Below are 16759 nucleotides of genomic sequence, written 5' to 3'. Positions count from 1 at the left end.
GGCAGAGGAACGATCTGTGGATGCAGTAGTCATAGAGGATCTCTGGGTAAGCAGACCAAACTGGGACCATCCCTGAGGCCAGCAGAGCAGGCTGTGCCAAGCAAGTGAAGCAGCCCCTCAGTGGGCAGGAGCTCCAGGAAGCTGGGCAGGGTGTCTGTGCCATATGAGTGCCCTCCAGAGGATTCCTGAGGTAGACCCAGAAAACTGGCAGAACAGAGGATCTTACGCCAAGATCCTGCTGAGCTCTCCCGGAAGTGGAAGGTGGTAAAGCTATCTGCCCAAAGTACTCAGAAGATGGGAACCCTCCTCTTCGATTTGAAGTGCTTTACCATAAAGGGCCAAGAAATCAACCCAGGGAGCAAGTGAGCCCCAAAATATAAGCTTCCAAATTCCATTCCTACACCTTCTTAGTGCTAGGGATAGAAGCCAGGGCCTCTTGCATGCCAGCAAGGGGTGCACCACTGAGCTACACCTTCAGCCCCAAGTTCCCATTTTCAATTTGCCTATTTCCTTTGCAAGTCAAAGACAAAACTGGAAGATAAGGAGGCTGGGGAAGGGTGAAAGGGAAACAGCAGATGAAGAGAAGGAAAAGGGAGGACGGGGGGCTGCCTCCAGGAGCTGAATGTGCAGGGGCAGAGAAGGGGGGATGTGCCCCGCAGCACTGACGTACATGCTTCTGTGTGACACTGCGGACGTCCCCGACGTACATGATCTTCCCCTGATGTCGCACCATGCCCACTGTGATGGAGTCCTCACACACCTCCGAAGCTATGTAGCGGTCCACCTGGATGCCCAAGTCCTTCAGCACCAGGAGCCCTGTGCCAGCCAGACAAAAGGGGTCAGCTGCAGGCCCATCTCTGCCCTACCTATGCACCTGTCTGAAATCCTTTCTCAACCAAGGGTGTGGTAGTTCTATTTTATACCTAGTTTGGCCTACTAGGAAGGTGGTCAGACAATAGTTGGTTTGGGGATCCTGGGAGAACCATTTAGTTTTTGGTGGCCTTCTAATAGTTTCTACATTTAGATCCTTGTCCTTCCTCACCCCTGTAGCATCACCACCTGAAATTCTATCCCACCCTTCAAGACTCAACAGGAGGCCACCTGGTCTACAGAGGTTTTTTGACTCCACCTCCTGAGTCAAAATTACAGTACTTTCATTTGAGGAAATCCTCTAATGCCCATCTCATCAAGAGTCCCCTGGAATCACCTGCCCCTCATCTGGAATACCCTAGCACTTTCTATCCTTCAATCTCATTAGAGTATTTTTCTAATTTGGTCCCTCTCTTGGACTGCAAATGTCCGAGCCAAGTAAAAGGGTTCACATGCTGTACCTCCTCCTGAGCTAATTTCCTGACAACAATCCCTGTCAATGCTGAGATGAGGAAACAATAAGAACAGACCCCAAGAGCTTCAGGAGAAATGGAGGACAGTGACACCATTTCTACTGCTTCCGACAGGTCTCTCCAAGGAGCTTTTATAGCTTCTTGGTTGTGACATAATTTTGGAAATTCCCGAGGGTCTAGCCTGGGAAACTCAAATTGCATGTGAATTTCTCTAGATTTGTAGGATACCAGCAGTGAGCTGAGAACAGAAGACAAACATCTGGGTGGGATGTCACTCCCACCTCACCCTTTGGCCAAGGCCCTCATGCTTAGACCACCTGTACCACCCTCCAATCACATTTAGACACAAATTCTAAGGGTTGACCCAGGGCCTTGTGCATGCAAAGCAAGCTCTCTAGCACTGAGTTGCATCCCAAGCCCAGCAATTACATTCTTAGAAACAGAGAGGCCCTCAGCCTGGGGAGAGGGTAGGGGTGGCTATATATATGTCGACCTTTTAGGAGAGTTTTCGGTGGGCATCAAGAGCTGCATAAAAATGATGATGATGATGATGCTGCCTGACCAAGACCCAGTGTTCCCTAAGAATTTCTCCTAAGAAGATTATGGCTTAAGTGTATAAAGATATATTAATCTGGGCACAGTGGTACAGGTCTATCACCCCAGCAACCCAGAAGATTGAGGCAGGAAATCACAAGTTCAAAGCCAGACTCAGGAATGAGTCTGTCTCAAAAAATAAAAAGGACTGGAGATATGGCTTAGTGGCTAAATGCCCCGGGGTTCAATCTCTGGTACCAAAAAACAAAGAATATATTTATAAGGAAGTTTGTCACAGCACTGCTTATAATAATGAAAAAAAAAAAAAACAGGAAATAACCTAATGGGGATTAGTTAATAAACTGCAATAATTTTATTTTTTTCCCTGCACTGGGGATTGAACCCAAGGACACTTTATCACTGAGCTACATTCCCAGTCCTTGTATGAGCCAGGGTCTGGTTGAGTTGCTGAGACTAGCCTTGAACTTGTAATCACTCCTACCTCCGCCTCCTGAGTCAAAATTATAGTGCTTTCATTTGAGGAAATCCTACATAGCACTAATGAATATAGCTCTACATCGGCTGACGTGAAAAGGAGTTATAAGAAATGACAAGCCAAGCTACAAAACAGCACGCGTTGACAATCTTAATGTAACTAGAGAGGCATGATTACATAAACATACACATGCACAAAAAAACAATTCTAAAAGGACATACACCAAAAATGTTAAAGAATTATGGGTAATTTAAATGGCCTTCTATAAATCACCTAGTTTATCCTGTTTTATTTATTTAATTTCTTTGTTTTGGTATTAGGGATTTAGTCCAAGAGCACTTTTACCACTGAGCTACATCCCCAGCCCTTTATTTTTTATTTTGAGACAGGGTCTCACTAAGTTGCTAAGATTGGCCTTGAACTTGGGATCCTCCCGTCTCAGCCTCTTGAGTTGCTGGAATTGACTTTTTGTTATAGCAGTCACTCCTTACTCCACTGCAGGATCTCTTTTCTTAGGGGAAGCACCACTGGGCAGGTTGGTTTGTCTTATTTTACTTTTTAGTTTTGGCTAAATCAAAGTTTCCTCTTTAGGATAATTCTCCCTGCAGTACCGGGGATTGAACCATGGGGCAGCACTGGGCTACATCCCCAGCCCTTTTTTCAAAAATTTGAGATAGGGTCTTGCCAAGTTGCACAGGCTAGCCTTAACTGCTGACTCTCTTGCCTCAGCCTCCCAGAAGCTGGGCTTACAGGTATGTGCCACTGCGACTGGCTAGTGTAGGATAACATTTTATAATCTTTCTTTTTCTTTTTTTATTTTTGTACTGGGGATTGAACTCAGGGGCACTCAACCACTGGGCCACATCCCCAGCCCTTTTTGTATTTTATTTAGCAACAGGGTCTCATTGAGTTGGCTTAGTGCCTCGCCATTGCTGAACTCGCAGTTCTCCTGCCTTAGCCTCCCGAGTCCCTGGGATTACAGGTATGTGCCATGCCCGGGCTAGGATAACATTTTCTTTTTTCTTTTTCTTTTTTTTTTTTTTTTTAAAGAGAGAGTGAGAGAGGAGAGAGAGAGAGAGAGAGAGAGAGAATTTTTCATATTTATTTTCTAGTTCTCGGCGGACACAACATCTTTTGTCTGTATGTGGTGCTGAGGATTGAACCCGGGCCGCACGCATGCCAGGCGAGCGCGCTACCGCTTGAGCCACCTCCCCAGCCCCTAGGATAACATTTTCATAGCTCTAATGTCAACACACTTAGATGTCTCTCCTGTCAAAGGACAAAGAAGCCAGCACCTTTTGGAACCTATGCCACTCACCTGTAGCAATTCCATCAAAGAGAGACAGCACCCGGATGGGCTTCCTTTTCTCGGCTGGGACAGGTGGGTAAACCTTCGGAGGATCCTAAGCAGTGAATTTGGTGGTCAGGTCTATACCCACAACCATCCCACAGACCCCCACCCTGGGCTGGCCTTCCCAGTTGATGATTAACCCACTAGGTCTTATAGGTCTGAACACCCTATGCGTCACTTGACCACTTCTGCTCACTGTCCAGGGGCCCTGCTACCCACTGAAGTGCTCTGCCTGGGTCAGCTAAGAGCATTTGAGACTACATTTTAGGTCCAGCACTCACAAATTCCTGGTCGTGGTTATTGGCGAAGAACATCTGAAGCCGTGAGGGCCAGTCGTCCCGCCGCCGCAGCAGCCCATAAGTGCCCTTGTGCCCGCACATGTAGCAGTTCCAGGGGTCTTCCTTAATGGCTGCTTGGGCAGCCCCCGGCCCCACCAAGAGATCCACACACTCCACACAAAAACACCTGAAAGGAAACCCAGTGAGCAGGTGGGGCCTCTCAGTCCCAGCCCAGGAGACCAAAATGTGTGACCTGGAATGGACACACACAGTCCAGAGCGTGGCTGTTGGAGCACAGCAGGACAGCTCAGGTCCCAGGCAAGGAGGGAGGACCCTGTATGTCTGAAGTGGGGAGCCTCACCTACAGCAGTTGTTGTTCCCACACATGAGCACCTCACGGCCCCCACAGCAGATGGTGCAATAGGACTGATAACCGTCATCGTCATACTGGTACGCACACTCCAGGAAGCAGTTCTAGGAAGCAATGCAGGGAGTCAGAGACCACCATGGTACGGCCCAGCACAGCCAGGGTCAAGGCAGGCCATGAACCTGGCCTCTTGGAGCCTTGACTCAGCCCTAGAGACAGAAACCTGCCACCCAGGGTCAGGCCTGAATCCCAGAACTAGGAATGGGAAGGCTCGTCTCCCCACATACCACAGGAGACAGACCACAGAAGGCTTAAGAGCAAGGCCGGGGGCAAAAGAGGGCTGCCCACCACCCTGCTCCATCCTACAGCTTTCCTCCCAGGGCTCCTAAGGACACAGCAACCCACCAGGTCAGCCTGCTAGACCCCACCTCTCTGCTGCCTACCCCTTCAAACTAGTAACTGCCACTTAAGCCCCTCCATCCCCCCGCCATGCCCACATCTCAGGCCTAGAATGGGGCTTGAGAGGATCTCTGAAGACAGAAACAACAACAAGCCAGAGCTTGGAGCCCAAGAGTCCCTTCACTCAGGACTCTGTTCCTGGAATCACCCAGAGTCTACAGCACACCCCCCCTACTAGATGCTAGCCCCCAAGAGCCAGAAAGGCAGGCAGGCTCTCCTACCTTGCAGTTCTGGCACATTCCACCAATGAACAGAGGATGCTCCAGGGTGACATTGAGGCTCCCACAAGAGATGCAAATATCTGCAAAGCAGCATGTTTTGTGAGCAACTCTAAAGCCCCTCACCAGAGCAAGGCCCAGCCCAAGAGACATTCCACAAAAAGGGTTATTAGGGCAGTAGCCAAAAAGGCAGGCAGAAAGAAGCCAGAAGCCCCCACCCTATAGAGCAGCAATGCCACCATCCAGCAACAGGGTAATGTGGAGGAAAACCCACTCGTGAGAAGAGGTTCTTTTCCTGGCTTTATTGTTCTGGAATTATTCCAGGGGCAGCCTGGTCCCTGACCCCAGTCCTTCCAGGGCTACCATCAAGGTCACTATCATTATGGCAAGGAGATGGATTGGGATGATAGGCAGGGAAGGATTAAAGGCCATCCTTAGACCACATTCAATCAAATCCACCAAGGCCTCACTTCTGACTCACTAGGGTATCACAAATCCCAAAAGCCAGACCATGCCATTGACAGGAAAGCAAATTCATGGCACCAGGATGACAGATGGCATGTGAAGCAGGCTGGCGGTGGCAGGACAAGCAGACAGGCCTCCACATTGAGTGCTGATGTCATGGGACCCATGGTATTCCAACCTTTCCAAAAACCTGTGCCAACGCCACTGTGTGCCCATGCTACACAATCAGCCAGAGTCTCCTGCCTGTGCAAGGAGTACCCTGACCCCAAGAGACAGACTCACCCTCAATGTTCCGGCATTTCTGCCGCACCTCATACACCAGCCGCTCTGCAGAGGGGAGAGAAGGCTGCATAAGAAGAGGCCACCCAGGCTATGACTGCCCCATGGCAGGCCACCCTCCTGAGGGAGGCCACCCACCTCTTGTGCGTTCATCAATAATCTCCTTGACCTTGGGCTTCTCAGTTGTGCTCTTTCGTGGCTTTTTGGCTGGTGGGGGTGGTGCATAGGCAGCTGCCTCGGGTTCAACCCACATGTCTGTGTAAACTTCCTTGTAGGGATTTTTCTCCTCTGCACCAGGAAGGAAGGTGACCAGGTCAGTTACAGGCTGACGTGGAACCCCAACTCCCTTGCCATGCCACCTACGTGGGGTGTAGCCTGGTCCTCAACTGATTCCTACTTCCCAATTCTCAGGGTCAGGCAAGCCAGTGCAGAGCAGATTATTCTCAATTTCCAACACAACCCTGAATCCAGGCGAGGAAGGCCATGGCCACTCCTCTGGGCCCCTCTGTGGGACCTTGACAGCTCTCCCCAACAATGGCTCTCCCAGCCTTGGCAGGAATCTGGCTGGTAGGGGTGCCAAAAGGCTGGGCTGAGTACCCATTTACCTTCTGGTGGCTCTAGGCCCTTCGGGCCAGAGGGCTGGAACCCCCCGAGGGCCCATTCAATCATCTGCTTGTTCTGCACCTCCACAGCCTTGGCAGTGTCACTCTCGTCACTGTCATGGCAGGCTGGAAACAGCTTCCCGGCACGGCTACTGGCCACCTGGAGGGCAACATATGGGAGCATGGGTCAGCACAGGCTGGATGGCAGGTGAGGCCTACTCAAGGGCGGACTCCAAGAGCAGTGAAGATGGGCAGGGGTGGGGATGGGAGACCATCTGAAGAGGCAGAGCCTAGAAGCGGGAGGTGGGTAAGTAAGCTCAGAAGGAAAGAAGTCCCCGCCAAAGGGTCTTAAGCAATGCCCAATTTCACGGCAGCTTCCAGGCCTCCTGGTGGCCCCACTGGCTAAGCTCCCTCCTCTGCGCCCCTGGAGGCACCGCTCACCTGGAGGACTTCGTAGATGGCTTTGCGGTACATGGGCTGCTTGTTGTACGTGGCCTGGTGGAAGGCGCTGCAGAACGAGCTCAGTGGCATCAGCTTCTCTACACACACCTGGGGATGAGCAGACCGTTTGTTCCTCTCCCACTCCCAAGCCCCCTCCGAATGCCTCGCAATTATCAGGGCTGGGAGTACCAGAGTCAGTCTGGGCCTATAGGGCCTGAAGTATTGACAATTAATGACAAATGAGCAAAAGCGGGAAGACCACCTGAAGGCCGGGAAAGAAATTCCTGCGAAGGGACTCCTGGCAGCTAACAGTCTGGCAGAAGCACCCACAATCTGAGCCAGGGGTGCCACTTAGTCATCTCCAGGGTTTCTTCCATTCACCACATGCAGGTAAAAAGAGCCTACTTCCACCACCCCAATTCTAGATAAACTGCTACAACTACAGGCCCCGGGTCTGCGACCCCCCAACACACTCCAGCCAACCCCACACTCACCACTGAGAACTTGCCGTCTCCGAACCACATGACCCAGCGGGTGCCTTCAGCTGCACGGCTCCGGCCCGTCATCCACCAAGACACAATACGGCCTGGCCACCAGGAGAAGCCCCGCAGTTTCCCCCACACCAGCTCCCCAATGCCAAAGCCCCGGCCGTCCTGGAGCCCCAAGGAGCAGAAATAATTACACGGCGGTCATGATGCCCTGCCACCCTGATCCCCCCATGGCAACCCTAGCCCTGGCCATCTGGGGGCAAGACAGCCAGGAGAAAGCTCCACATGAAAGGAGGGAGACAGCAAAATCGGGGCCCGGGGTCAGGTAGAGAGTGAGCGGCCAGAGGGAGATGGAGAGCAGGATGGGAGGAGAAGGCCCCAGGAAAGAGCTGGACTAGGCTGGTGAAGTAGCAAGCCGCTCACCTCATACTCTGGCTCATCATCGGCTGATTTGGTGGCATTCTTGTCCCCAGCATCAGCCCCCACGGGCTCCGGTGTGGTGGCCACAGTGGGAGATGCTGGGTCAGTGGGCTGCTGCACAGCAGGAGGGCTGGCCTCCTCCACCTTCTGAGCCTCCCCGGAGCCCTGGTTCTCTTCCACAGCATTCATTACTGCAATGACCTTGGCTTTCTTCTCAGCCTGAGGAAACAAAGAGCAAGTCACCTTGACCCCTCCAGGAATTAGCAAAGCAACGTGAGATGGAGGGGCTCTTCCCGTCTGTGGTCTGGAGACAGTGACGGGAGGTAAGGGGCCAGAGAGAACAGCTCTTCCCTTATCAACCCAACTGGCTCACCATGGAAATGGAAACAGCTGAAGTTGGGAGGTGAACTCAAATAACTCGATTCCATTCCAGCCTTTTTTTCTGCCTCTCAGGAAACCTCCCTCCATGGCCTAATCCTCGCCCTGGCCAGCTCATTAGTTGCCCACCCTCTGATCTGGAAAGGATGATTCTATTCAAATATTAATTATGCACCATTGTTCAGGCACAGATATTGGCTCCAATCTCTCCTTTCCAATCAAGAAGGGGATCTCTCATCTTTTTCTCCACAATTTCCCTTGGCCACCATCCCTTCTTTTCCTAGTTTCCTAGTTTCCACATCACAGTTATAGTTCTGTGATGCCTACAGATTATTTATAGAGCACATCTCCCCCCAAAATCTGCTCCAAGTCTATAGAATGCTCAAGAGCCTGCCTGCTCCCATGCTCAGACTTCACAGCTAACATACTGTATGCTGTTACCTTCTATGTGCACCTTTCATAACCGTAAATACATTGATTCATTCTATTATTTGCTGAGCACACAGATCAGGCATTCTCTGCCATCCCACCAACAAATTAATAATCCAAACCCCAGTTATTTTCCCATTGAACAGTCTCCAATCTTTCACCGTATCACACTCGTCTTTGAGGCTACGATCCACACGCCCATTCCTTCTCAAAACCTGCTCCAGGAGCCCTATAAAGGAGAATGAAATCCTTGATACTTAGTTCTGCGAACCATTCAACTTAATCTCACCCCCACTACTGAATCTAGCACACCCGGAACTCAAACTTCAAGACTCTGCAACCATTTTCCAGCACACTAGATTCAGAGGGGAAAAAATCCCATTTCTGTGTGTGTGTGCGTGTGTGTAGGTCCTTGCACATGCTAAACACATGTTCTACTACTGAGTTCCTTTTAGAAGGGAGTAACAGGCACTCAACCACTGAGCCATATCCAAACTCTATTTTATCTTTTACTTAGAGATAGGGTCTCTCGAGTTGCTTAGCACCTGGCTTTTGCTGAGGCTGGCTTTGAATTCTCAATCCCCTGCCTCAGCCTCTGGAGCAGTTGATTAGAGGCATGCGCTGCTCGGTCGAAATTCCATTTTCAACACAGCTTTCCCCTAAGAGCCTGAAGTTGCTAGTGCAAACCCACCCTCAAGTTTTCAAGTAATCAGAAAGCAAGCTGGAGAATAAGAGAACTAAACCAGAAATCGGAATAATCCATTCCTGCCTTAGCCTGGCAGCTCATTAGTAGCTGAACGGCCAGAGTCCCTTCTTTACAGAGTTGCCCAACCTGAAAGGGCATTTGAACTGCAGGGTTTCTGGCCACCTGTTTAAGAATCTTGATGTACACACATATCAAGGATTCCAAGGACTCTTCCAAAGCCTCTCAATGAACCCCACATCCAAGGGTCCCAGGTTAAGAACCTCTGTTTTAAGGTCAAAGATCTAGTGCACTGACTGGTAGGTTCACTTTATTTTGTTCAATCTTCAAGTTTTTGCCTCACGGCAACAAATCAAATCTTTTTCTTGTGGCGACTCCTAGAACACGGATGATGTTAGTCATAGCTCTCTCTCTCTCAACAAATTCTAAAATGAGATAAGGTATCCTCTGCCCCCAGCCCACAAACAGCTGGGAAAATGAGCTCAAGGTGGCCTGGCGGGGGTGGAGGAATGCAGAGTAATTGCTCAACCCACCGGCCCCAACCTCACCTGGAACTTCCTTCCAAATCAATGAGCTATCACCTCCTCCCCCAAGAAGAGGTACCCAGGCTAGATCTCTAGGAAAGCCACTTCTTTTCCTGGAATCACCAGCTAGTTACTCCAAATAACCATCCTGTCCTCCCCCCACCTCCCACCCTGGTGACTGCTCCCTCTACTGTGTTTTCTTGACCTTCAGGCAGGGACGACTGACCTAGATTGGGAGTTTGCCTGGGAAGTCCCAAAGACCCAGTTTGTAGGAATGAGAGGCCCGTCAGCCAGCATAAGGCAAGCAGGTGGCAGGACAGGAGGGGAAGGGACCCCCTCTAACATCCACAGTAGGCAACAGCCAGTGGATGCCAGCTCCCCACCAGGTTCCCAGGTCTAGAAGTCGTGCCTGCCACCACCCTCAGTACTCCCCCACAGCCCCTTTGTCTCCCTCCTCACCCCCTCTACAGCAGTTCCTGAAAATTCTTCTTCCCCCACAACTTCCCTCAGCTTGTCAGATGCAGCGGCTGATAGCTGCTCCGCATCCCCAACCCACTCGGTGCAGAACAGGCGCCCAGTACGGTAGATGCTGGCAGAGGAGGAAGGGGGCCTCCACCAGGACCAGGCTGCAGAGGAGGGGGGTTACCAGCAGGAGGCCAGAGGAAAGGGGAAGGAGGGCTGGAGCAGCCGGTGGGGGAGGGGCCTCATTAGAATAGTCAGCCCAGGGCAAGAGAACCAACCTCCAGTCCTCCTTCACCACCCCAGGCCTTCTCCCCAGGGGAACAATAGGAGAGGGAAGGGTTAACTTGGGGCTCTCGACTTTGGGCTGAAGGCTCCTCTCACAGAGAGGAGGCCGAGAGTCTGGGCAGGGTCCTAAGAGGGACACTACGCCATCCCCCACTACCCCTGACTCAAGGAAATCACTTGGCCAGGAGTCTGTCCAGCCTGGGGAAAGCCACTGGTAATTCCACTGACTACAGCCTCCCGGCCCAGGTCCATTTCCTAGGGCAGCTTTCTGCCTCCAACTCCTCCTGCAATTCCCAGTCCAAAGGTCAGAGGTCTTAGCGCCTCTACTCCCAAGCCCACGAGGTCTCGGGCTATCCCTGTGTCACAGGGCATCAGGCTGCTCCCACAGCCCGTCAGGGTTGTATTGATCCCCGCCCCTTCTTCTGGCAGCCTGCCCTGTGGCTCCCAGGAACTTCATGGGGAGGAAAACTATCCCTCAAGAGGCCACAGCTAGAAGGTCCCTGAGGGCAATGTGATCCCCCAACCCGGCACAGAGGTCAACGAGAAATCGCCAGGCACCATCTGCCAGCAGCTCAGCCCAGGCTGCTTCCAACCCAACTCCTGGTCACAGCTGCCCTTGGCCAGGCCGCCTGCTCCCCCAGCCTGCAGTTACCACTGCCCGGGGTGATCTTCCTGTCCCCTGAGGGCGCCAGGTGCCACTAGAGCCTGGTGAAGAGTGGGGCCTTGGGGCTCCTGAACTGGAGTGGGAGGGACGGCACTAAGTCAGCATCTCCAGAACTCTAGCGGGCCGGGGACGCCGCGGCAGCTGCGGGCCGGGGAGGCATACTTGACTCTTTTCAAACACAGAGGGCTGCGGGGATCCTCCCACCGGCCTGCCGCCTCCCCGCCCCCAGTCTCCCCAGGGCTCCGTCCAGGAACCTACCCATAAGGCCAGGTGTAGCCCCTCTGCGGTCCAGCTCAGGTGTGAGCCCCAGCCCTGAAGCTCTGTAAGTAGCTGCCCGTCTGGGGGGAGGGGAAGGGGGCGATGGGGCTGGGGGCGGAGGGGGCCAGAGTGAGGGGGAGGGGGCGGTGGGGGGGAGGGAGGGAACATTTTCTTTGTCTAGAACTCCAGGTCACGTGGGCCCCGCTGGAGTGCCTGGTTGGCTGCTGGCGGGCCGGGGGAGGGGGCCGGCCTCCGACGCTGGCCGTGGGCCAGCCCCTCTCCGGGGTCTGGGGGGCGCGGGGGCCTGGGGGCGAGGCCGGCCCGCGCCCGTTCCCAGGGCCCCGCCCCGGCCGGCCGAGCGCGCCCCTCCTCCGGCCGGCCCGCCCTGCCCCCGCGGCCCCCTCCCGGGAGGAGATTAGCGGAGCCGGCCCGGCGGGGAGCCGCTGGAGCGGGGAAGGAGGGCCGCTGGGAGGGGCGGTGTGCGCTGGCCGCGGGCCCTCGGGGAACCTGGTGGAGTCCCGGCGGGACGGGAGCGGAGCTTTCGGACGGTCTGGAAGAGCCGGGAGAAAGTTGTAGAAAGTGAGTTTCGCAGAAGCACGACCGGAAAAAGAAAGAAAAAGCTCACAGATAAGCGAGTCCCAGGCAGTTTAGGGAAACTCCGAATACAGATGGAGGGACAGAAGGCAGCCGCAAGGAAACTGCGCGCTCCAAGACGAGAACTGCTCCCCCTTCACGCTACAGGTGGACAGAAAGGGTGCTTACAAAGAGTGGTTGATAGATTCGGACATTGTGAGCCTCTAACTGGCCAAGTCCCGGGAGCCCCCGGATGGCTCATTTTCCTATTTGTAATGTTGAGTTGTAAAGTAGAGCAATGCCTCCGTTCCCAGCCAAGCCATGTGTAGCTTAAGACGACATTATTGTCGCCAGGAACCTCCAGGCGTAGCCTCCGCCATTTCAAGCTCCCTCCTAAGCAGGGGCACCTACCCCCAAGGTGACACAAAGTCTCCACCCAGAGCCCTCCATTAGATGGGCTGTAGCATCAGATCCAGGAACAGACACTTGGCCCTGCCCTCAGGGAGCTGCCAGATTCCACTAGTCTTGGGGAGACCGGAAAATCCACTGAAAAACAAGTGTATGTAAGATAACTGTACCACAGATCCCAAGCAGATGCCTCACAAGACAACGAAAATGGGTGGTAGGAATGATGAATGAGGTTACAGAGGTCAGAGGATGAATGGGATTTGGAATGAGGTCAGCCAGGCAGGATAAGAGATAGAGATATTAGGCAAATGAAGGAGAGAGAACCATGCTCACCTCCACCCTCCCAGTTCCACTAAAGCTAAGAGGAAGAAAAATATAAGGATAGATTGTAAGAAGGGTCAGGCATGTCAATGGATATATTCTGTAACAGTGAAGGATATATTCTGACAAGATAAATGGGTATTTTAGAAAAATTAGTCCTATTTTCAGTCTGCAAGATGAATTAAAAAGGACAGCAAACTGGGGCTGGGGTTGTGGGCTTAGCGGTAGAGCACTTGCCTTGCATGTGCAAGGCCCTGGGTTCGATCCTCAGCACCACATAAAAATAAATAAAAGTTAAAAAAAAAAGGACAGCAAACTGAAGGTGAATGCTCCCAGCAGGAGAGGGCTGTCTGGCTGCAAAATTGGCAGAAACCTGGACTTGAATTCTGATGCCACCACCATGACCTTGATGTGAGCCACTTAACCCCAAGAAGTCTGTTTTCTCATCTGCAAAACAAGAGAGATGACATCAGCTCTCTCAAGCTTCGAAGACCAGCATCCTAAGGACAATGAGATAACTCCCCAGGTGCCTGGCCCCCAGCCATAGTCAACTGCGACATACCAGCTGGAACAGGTATCAGAATAATGAGGACAAGAAATGCACTGTTAAGGACAGCCCACATCTCTTCAGGGTCTCAGCTCATCCTTCCCAGGGCCATCAGAACAATAAGCCCTGAAAAGAACGGAGGTCTCCATATCAGAGGACCTTCTGCATATAGGACTTGGATTACAAGCTTCCCTCTCAACACTAAACTTGTTCACAAGGAAAAACCAGTTCCATCAGCAACAAAAAAGTCCTCTTTCATCCCAATCTATCTTTCAACCTAATCAAGTTATCTGCTTGAGACATCTTTTCAGGAGATGCTCCAGCCATCATGAGAAGCCCAGAATTTGGGGCTAGGTGTGTAGGTCAGTGGTAAAGCCTGTTCCTAGCATGAAAAAGGCCCTGGGTTTGCCCTGAATTTACCCCTCTTGCCTGCCCCTGAAATTTAAGGAATGTGAAATGATTTGCTTAGGTGCTTGCCCTTCTGCTGCCTTCTTAGCATCTGGGCCCTGTCAACAACCACCTTAGACCTTCACCCCAGGCCTCCTCTCAAAAGGAAGTTTTTGATTTCTGGCTTGGCTCTTCTTTTCATATATCCTATCTCATCTGTGATACCTCCTTTTCCATCATAATACAACTGAACACCTCAGTCTGTTCTGTGGTCCTAGGACTTCTCCAGACAGTAATAAGCAGCCAAGATTGAAAAGTGTCAGAACTGACCATTTGCTTTTCTCAAATGGCCCACAAAGAAAGTAGCCACTCTCCCCTAGCTGTCAAACTTATTTATTTTCTTCCTTTAAAATTCAAGTCAAGCCAGATGTGGTTATGGACACCTGTAATATTAGCTACTCTGGAGGCTGAGGCAGGAGGATTATAAGTTTGAGGCTAGCCTCTGCAACTTACTGAGACCCTGTCTCAAAATAAAACTGAGGGCCTGGAGTTGTAGCTTGGTGGTAGAGTGTTGCCTAGCAGTTGAGGCACTGGGGTTCAATCCTCAGTAGCACATAAAAATAGATAAATAAATGTATTGTGTTCATCTATAACTAAAACTATTTTTAATATAAATAAATAAAATAAAATTGAAAAAAGGGCTGGGAATGTAGCTCAGTAGTTGAACACTTGCTTAGCAAGTATAAGGTCCAGGATTCAATACCCAATGCCACAAAGTTAATTTTAATTTAATTCAAGTCAAATATTAGCTCTTCCACACAGCTTCCCAACTTAAGAAAAAGGAAGACCAGACTCAAAAGTATCCCCTAACAAAATGAGGGCATCTTCCTTTCCTGAGGCCATGCAGACAAGAAACACTGCCCTTTTACAGACTGAGTCATGTAACCAGGCATGTGTCTTCTTTAGGATCAGTAGACAAGAATCAGACCCCAAGGCAGAAGAGACCCCAAGATCTAGGATAAGTAAGAGGTGATTTTGGAAAAAGGTCAGATATTAAAAAAAAATAACAGGGTAGCCTTTAAGGAACCTCACGTCACATATGCCTTTGACCTTCCGGGTAATTCCTGAGATAGGTCTTTTGATTGAGATAAAGATAGTCAACTTAAAATAGCAGCTTAATGTAAAATAAGCCCTGTCCTTGGAATTATCATCAAAGTATGTTGAAAGGAGAAGTGTGGTGGATGTCAAGAGCCTAAAAGAGGTGCTAGAGAGGAAGGATCCACCCTGGCCCAACAGAGAGGTGACCTCAAAGACAGAGCACATTTCCTCTCTGGCAGGCAAAGGCAGCAGTGACTCAACGGGCCACAGAGATGATGAAAACCTCTTGGGGACACCTGACTCTCAGCCCTATGCTATATTCATCAAGCAAACTCCTAACTTTAATTACATTTTCCAGTGGCGCTCATACCTTTTATGTTGCCAGAAAACCATAGGACAAGTATTATGATCTATGTGACCAGGACATGTCCTATTCTAAATTGCTAAATATACTCTTCTGGTATATGTCACTCTCTGGGGTCTTTGAAGAACATTGTCATAAGAGTGTACCCTTGCCAGGCGCCTGCCTATGATGCCAGTGGCTGGAGAGGCTGAGGCAGGAGGATCGCAAGTTCAAAGTCAGTCTCAGCAAAGCAAGGCACTTAGAAACTCACTGAGACCCTGTTTCTTAATAAAATACAAAATAGGGCTGGGGATGTGGCTCAATGGTTGAGTGTCCTGAGTTCTCAAATCCCTGGTACAAAAAAAAAAAAAAAAAAAAAAAAAAAAAGGACTTTCAGGCCCAGAGAACTGAGATGAGACCCTAGGCCAGGATATTGAACCAAAGAGCAGTAATGCCTGGAGGTCCAAGCTGCAATGGCCACTCCTACTTGCCTTGTTTTAGCTCAAGTTCAGTGTTCTGTAGCATGTCTTAAAGTGCCCTGCTGGCAGGGTGAAGGCAGTCTATTTGTTGCCATAACCAACAGGACACTTAACATCTGCGTCCCTTTACTCAAAATCAGAGAAGCCACGACCCTAAAAGCCATCTGCAAAGCAACACACTGGGGAGTCACTGAATATTTTCTTCCTGTCCTCACTGACCCTACCAAACAAAAGACCGTGAGGTCAGGATGGGTGTTCAAACCTGTCCTCCTGCCCCCAGCTTAAAGGCCTCAGTGCCAGGTGATCAATACTCTTTGCACAACACTTAAGGCCCCCACAAATCTGGAGGCTTCTGTGACATCTCACGCAGCCCATGCTCTGCCACCCACTTGCCACTCCTCATGCTGCTCATCTTGGAATGCTCTTCCCCTTCAACTTCCACCAGCCCAGATCCTGCCCATCCGTCTACGCCAGCTCACCAGTTACCTCCACCAGGGAAATTTCTCTAGCCCTGTGCTTTCCACTAAAGTAGCTTCTAGCTGCATATAGCTATTGAAAATAAATAAAAATTAAATATGGTTGTTTTTTGCACTAGCCACATTCTGAGTATCCAAGAGAACCACAAGTGAATGGGGGCTACTGTACTGGATAGCACAGATTATAGAACAGTTCCCTCCCCACAGAAAGTTCTTTTGGACAGGGCTGCTCTGGCCCTTTACCCTTGCTCCTGCTATTATCCCTACCTTCCCCTATAGTCCCTTATCTACTACCTTGTCTCTTCCTTCTCCTGCTCCTCCTCCTCCTCCCTACCATGTGTAACCCTCCCTTAGATCTGATGGTCTTACAGGAAGGCAGCTGTGTATACTCCTTTTCTCTGGGAGATAAATATCAGAAGGCCAGAACTGGATCTTAATTCAGTTTGATTTGGAAGCCCTGTGGACAAGGCACCTTAATGGAAGACTCAAACATTGGTTCCTGAACTGAAGGCAACATTGTCTCAGAAACTTTATCCTAAGCCACCCAAGTTCCAGGTTGGGGGACAGATAACTTTCCACTGTAGAAATTCCAATGGTTGCCGAGGGTCCGGGTCTAGGCTCCCCAAAGCAGCCAAGAACCTTCATTTTCCTATTCCCCTGCAATCCATGGGGGGTTGCAAGCA

The 16759-nt window shown here is 50.9% G+C and overlaps 1 protein-coding gene across 9 annotated transcripts in view; it reads right to left on the bottom strand.

The window, feature by feature from the left end:
- The window catches only part of DNMT3A (DNA methyltransferase 3 alpha), a 104803-nt gene that overhangs the window by 12532 nt on the left and 75512 nt on the right, over positions 1 to 16759 (bottom strand). For 6 of the 9 annotated variants that reach the window (XM_081265078.1, XM_081265076.1, XM_081265077.1 and 3 more), the window contains 11 exons: positions 7745 to 7960; positions 7328 to 7486; positions 6834 to 6941; positions 6396 to 6552; positions 5929 to 6078; positions 5794 to 5838; positions 5050 to 5129; positions 4364 to 4476; positions 4006 to 4189; positions 3692 to 3776; positions 671 to 816 (listed from right to left, as the gene is read on the bottom strand). In XM_081265078.1, coding sequence (XP_081121204.1) covers positions 671 to 816; positions 3692 to 3776; positions 4006 to 4189; positions 4364 to 4476; positions 5050 to 5129; positions 5794 to 5838; positions 5929 to 6078; positions 6396 to 6552; positions 6834 to 6941; positions 7328 to 7486; positions 7745 to 7960 — 1443 coding nt within the window. The other 3 variants (XM_081265080.1, XM_081265082.1, XM_081265081.1) reach the window with 3 other exon arrangements.

The sequence above is a fragment of the Spermophilus citellus genome, assembly GCF_964194105.1.
Source record: "Spermophilus citellus genome assembly, chromosome: 13".
Lineage (NCBI taxonomy): Eukaryota > Metazoa > Chordata > Mammalia > Rodentia > Sciuridae > Spermophilus > Spermophilus citellus.
The sequence above is the reverse complement of the archived record's forward strand: the minus strand, read 5'-3'. Positions and strand labels throughout refer to the sequence as shown.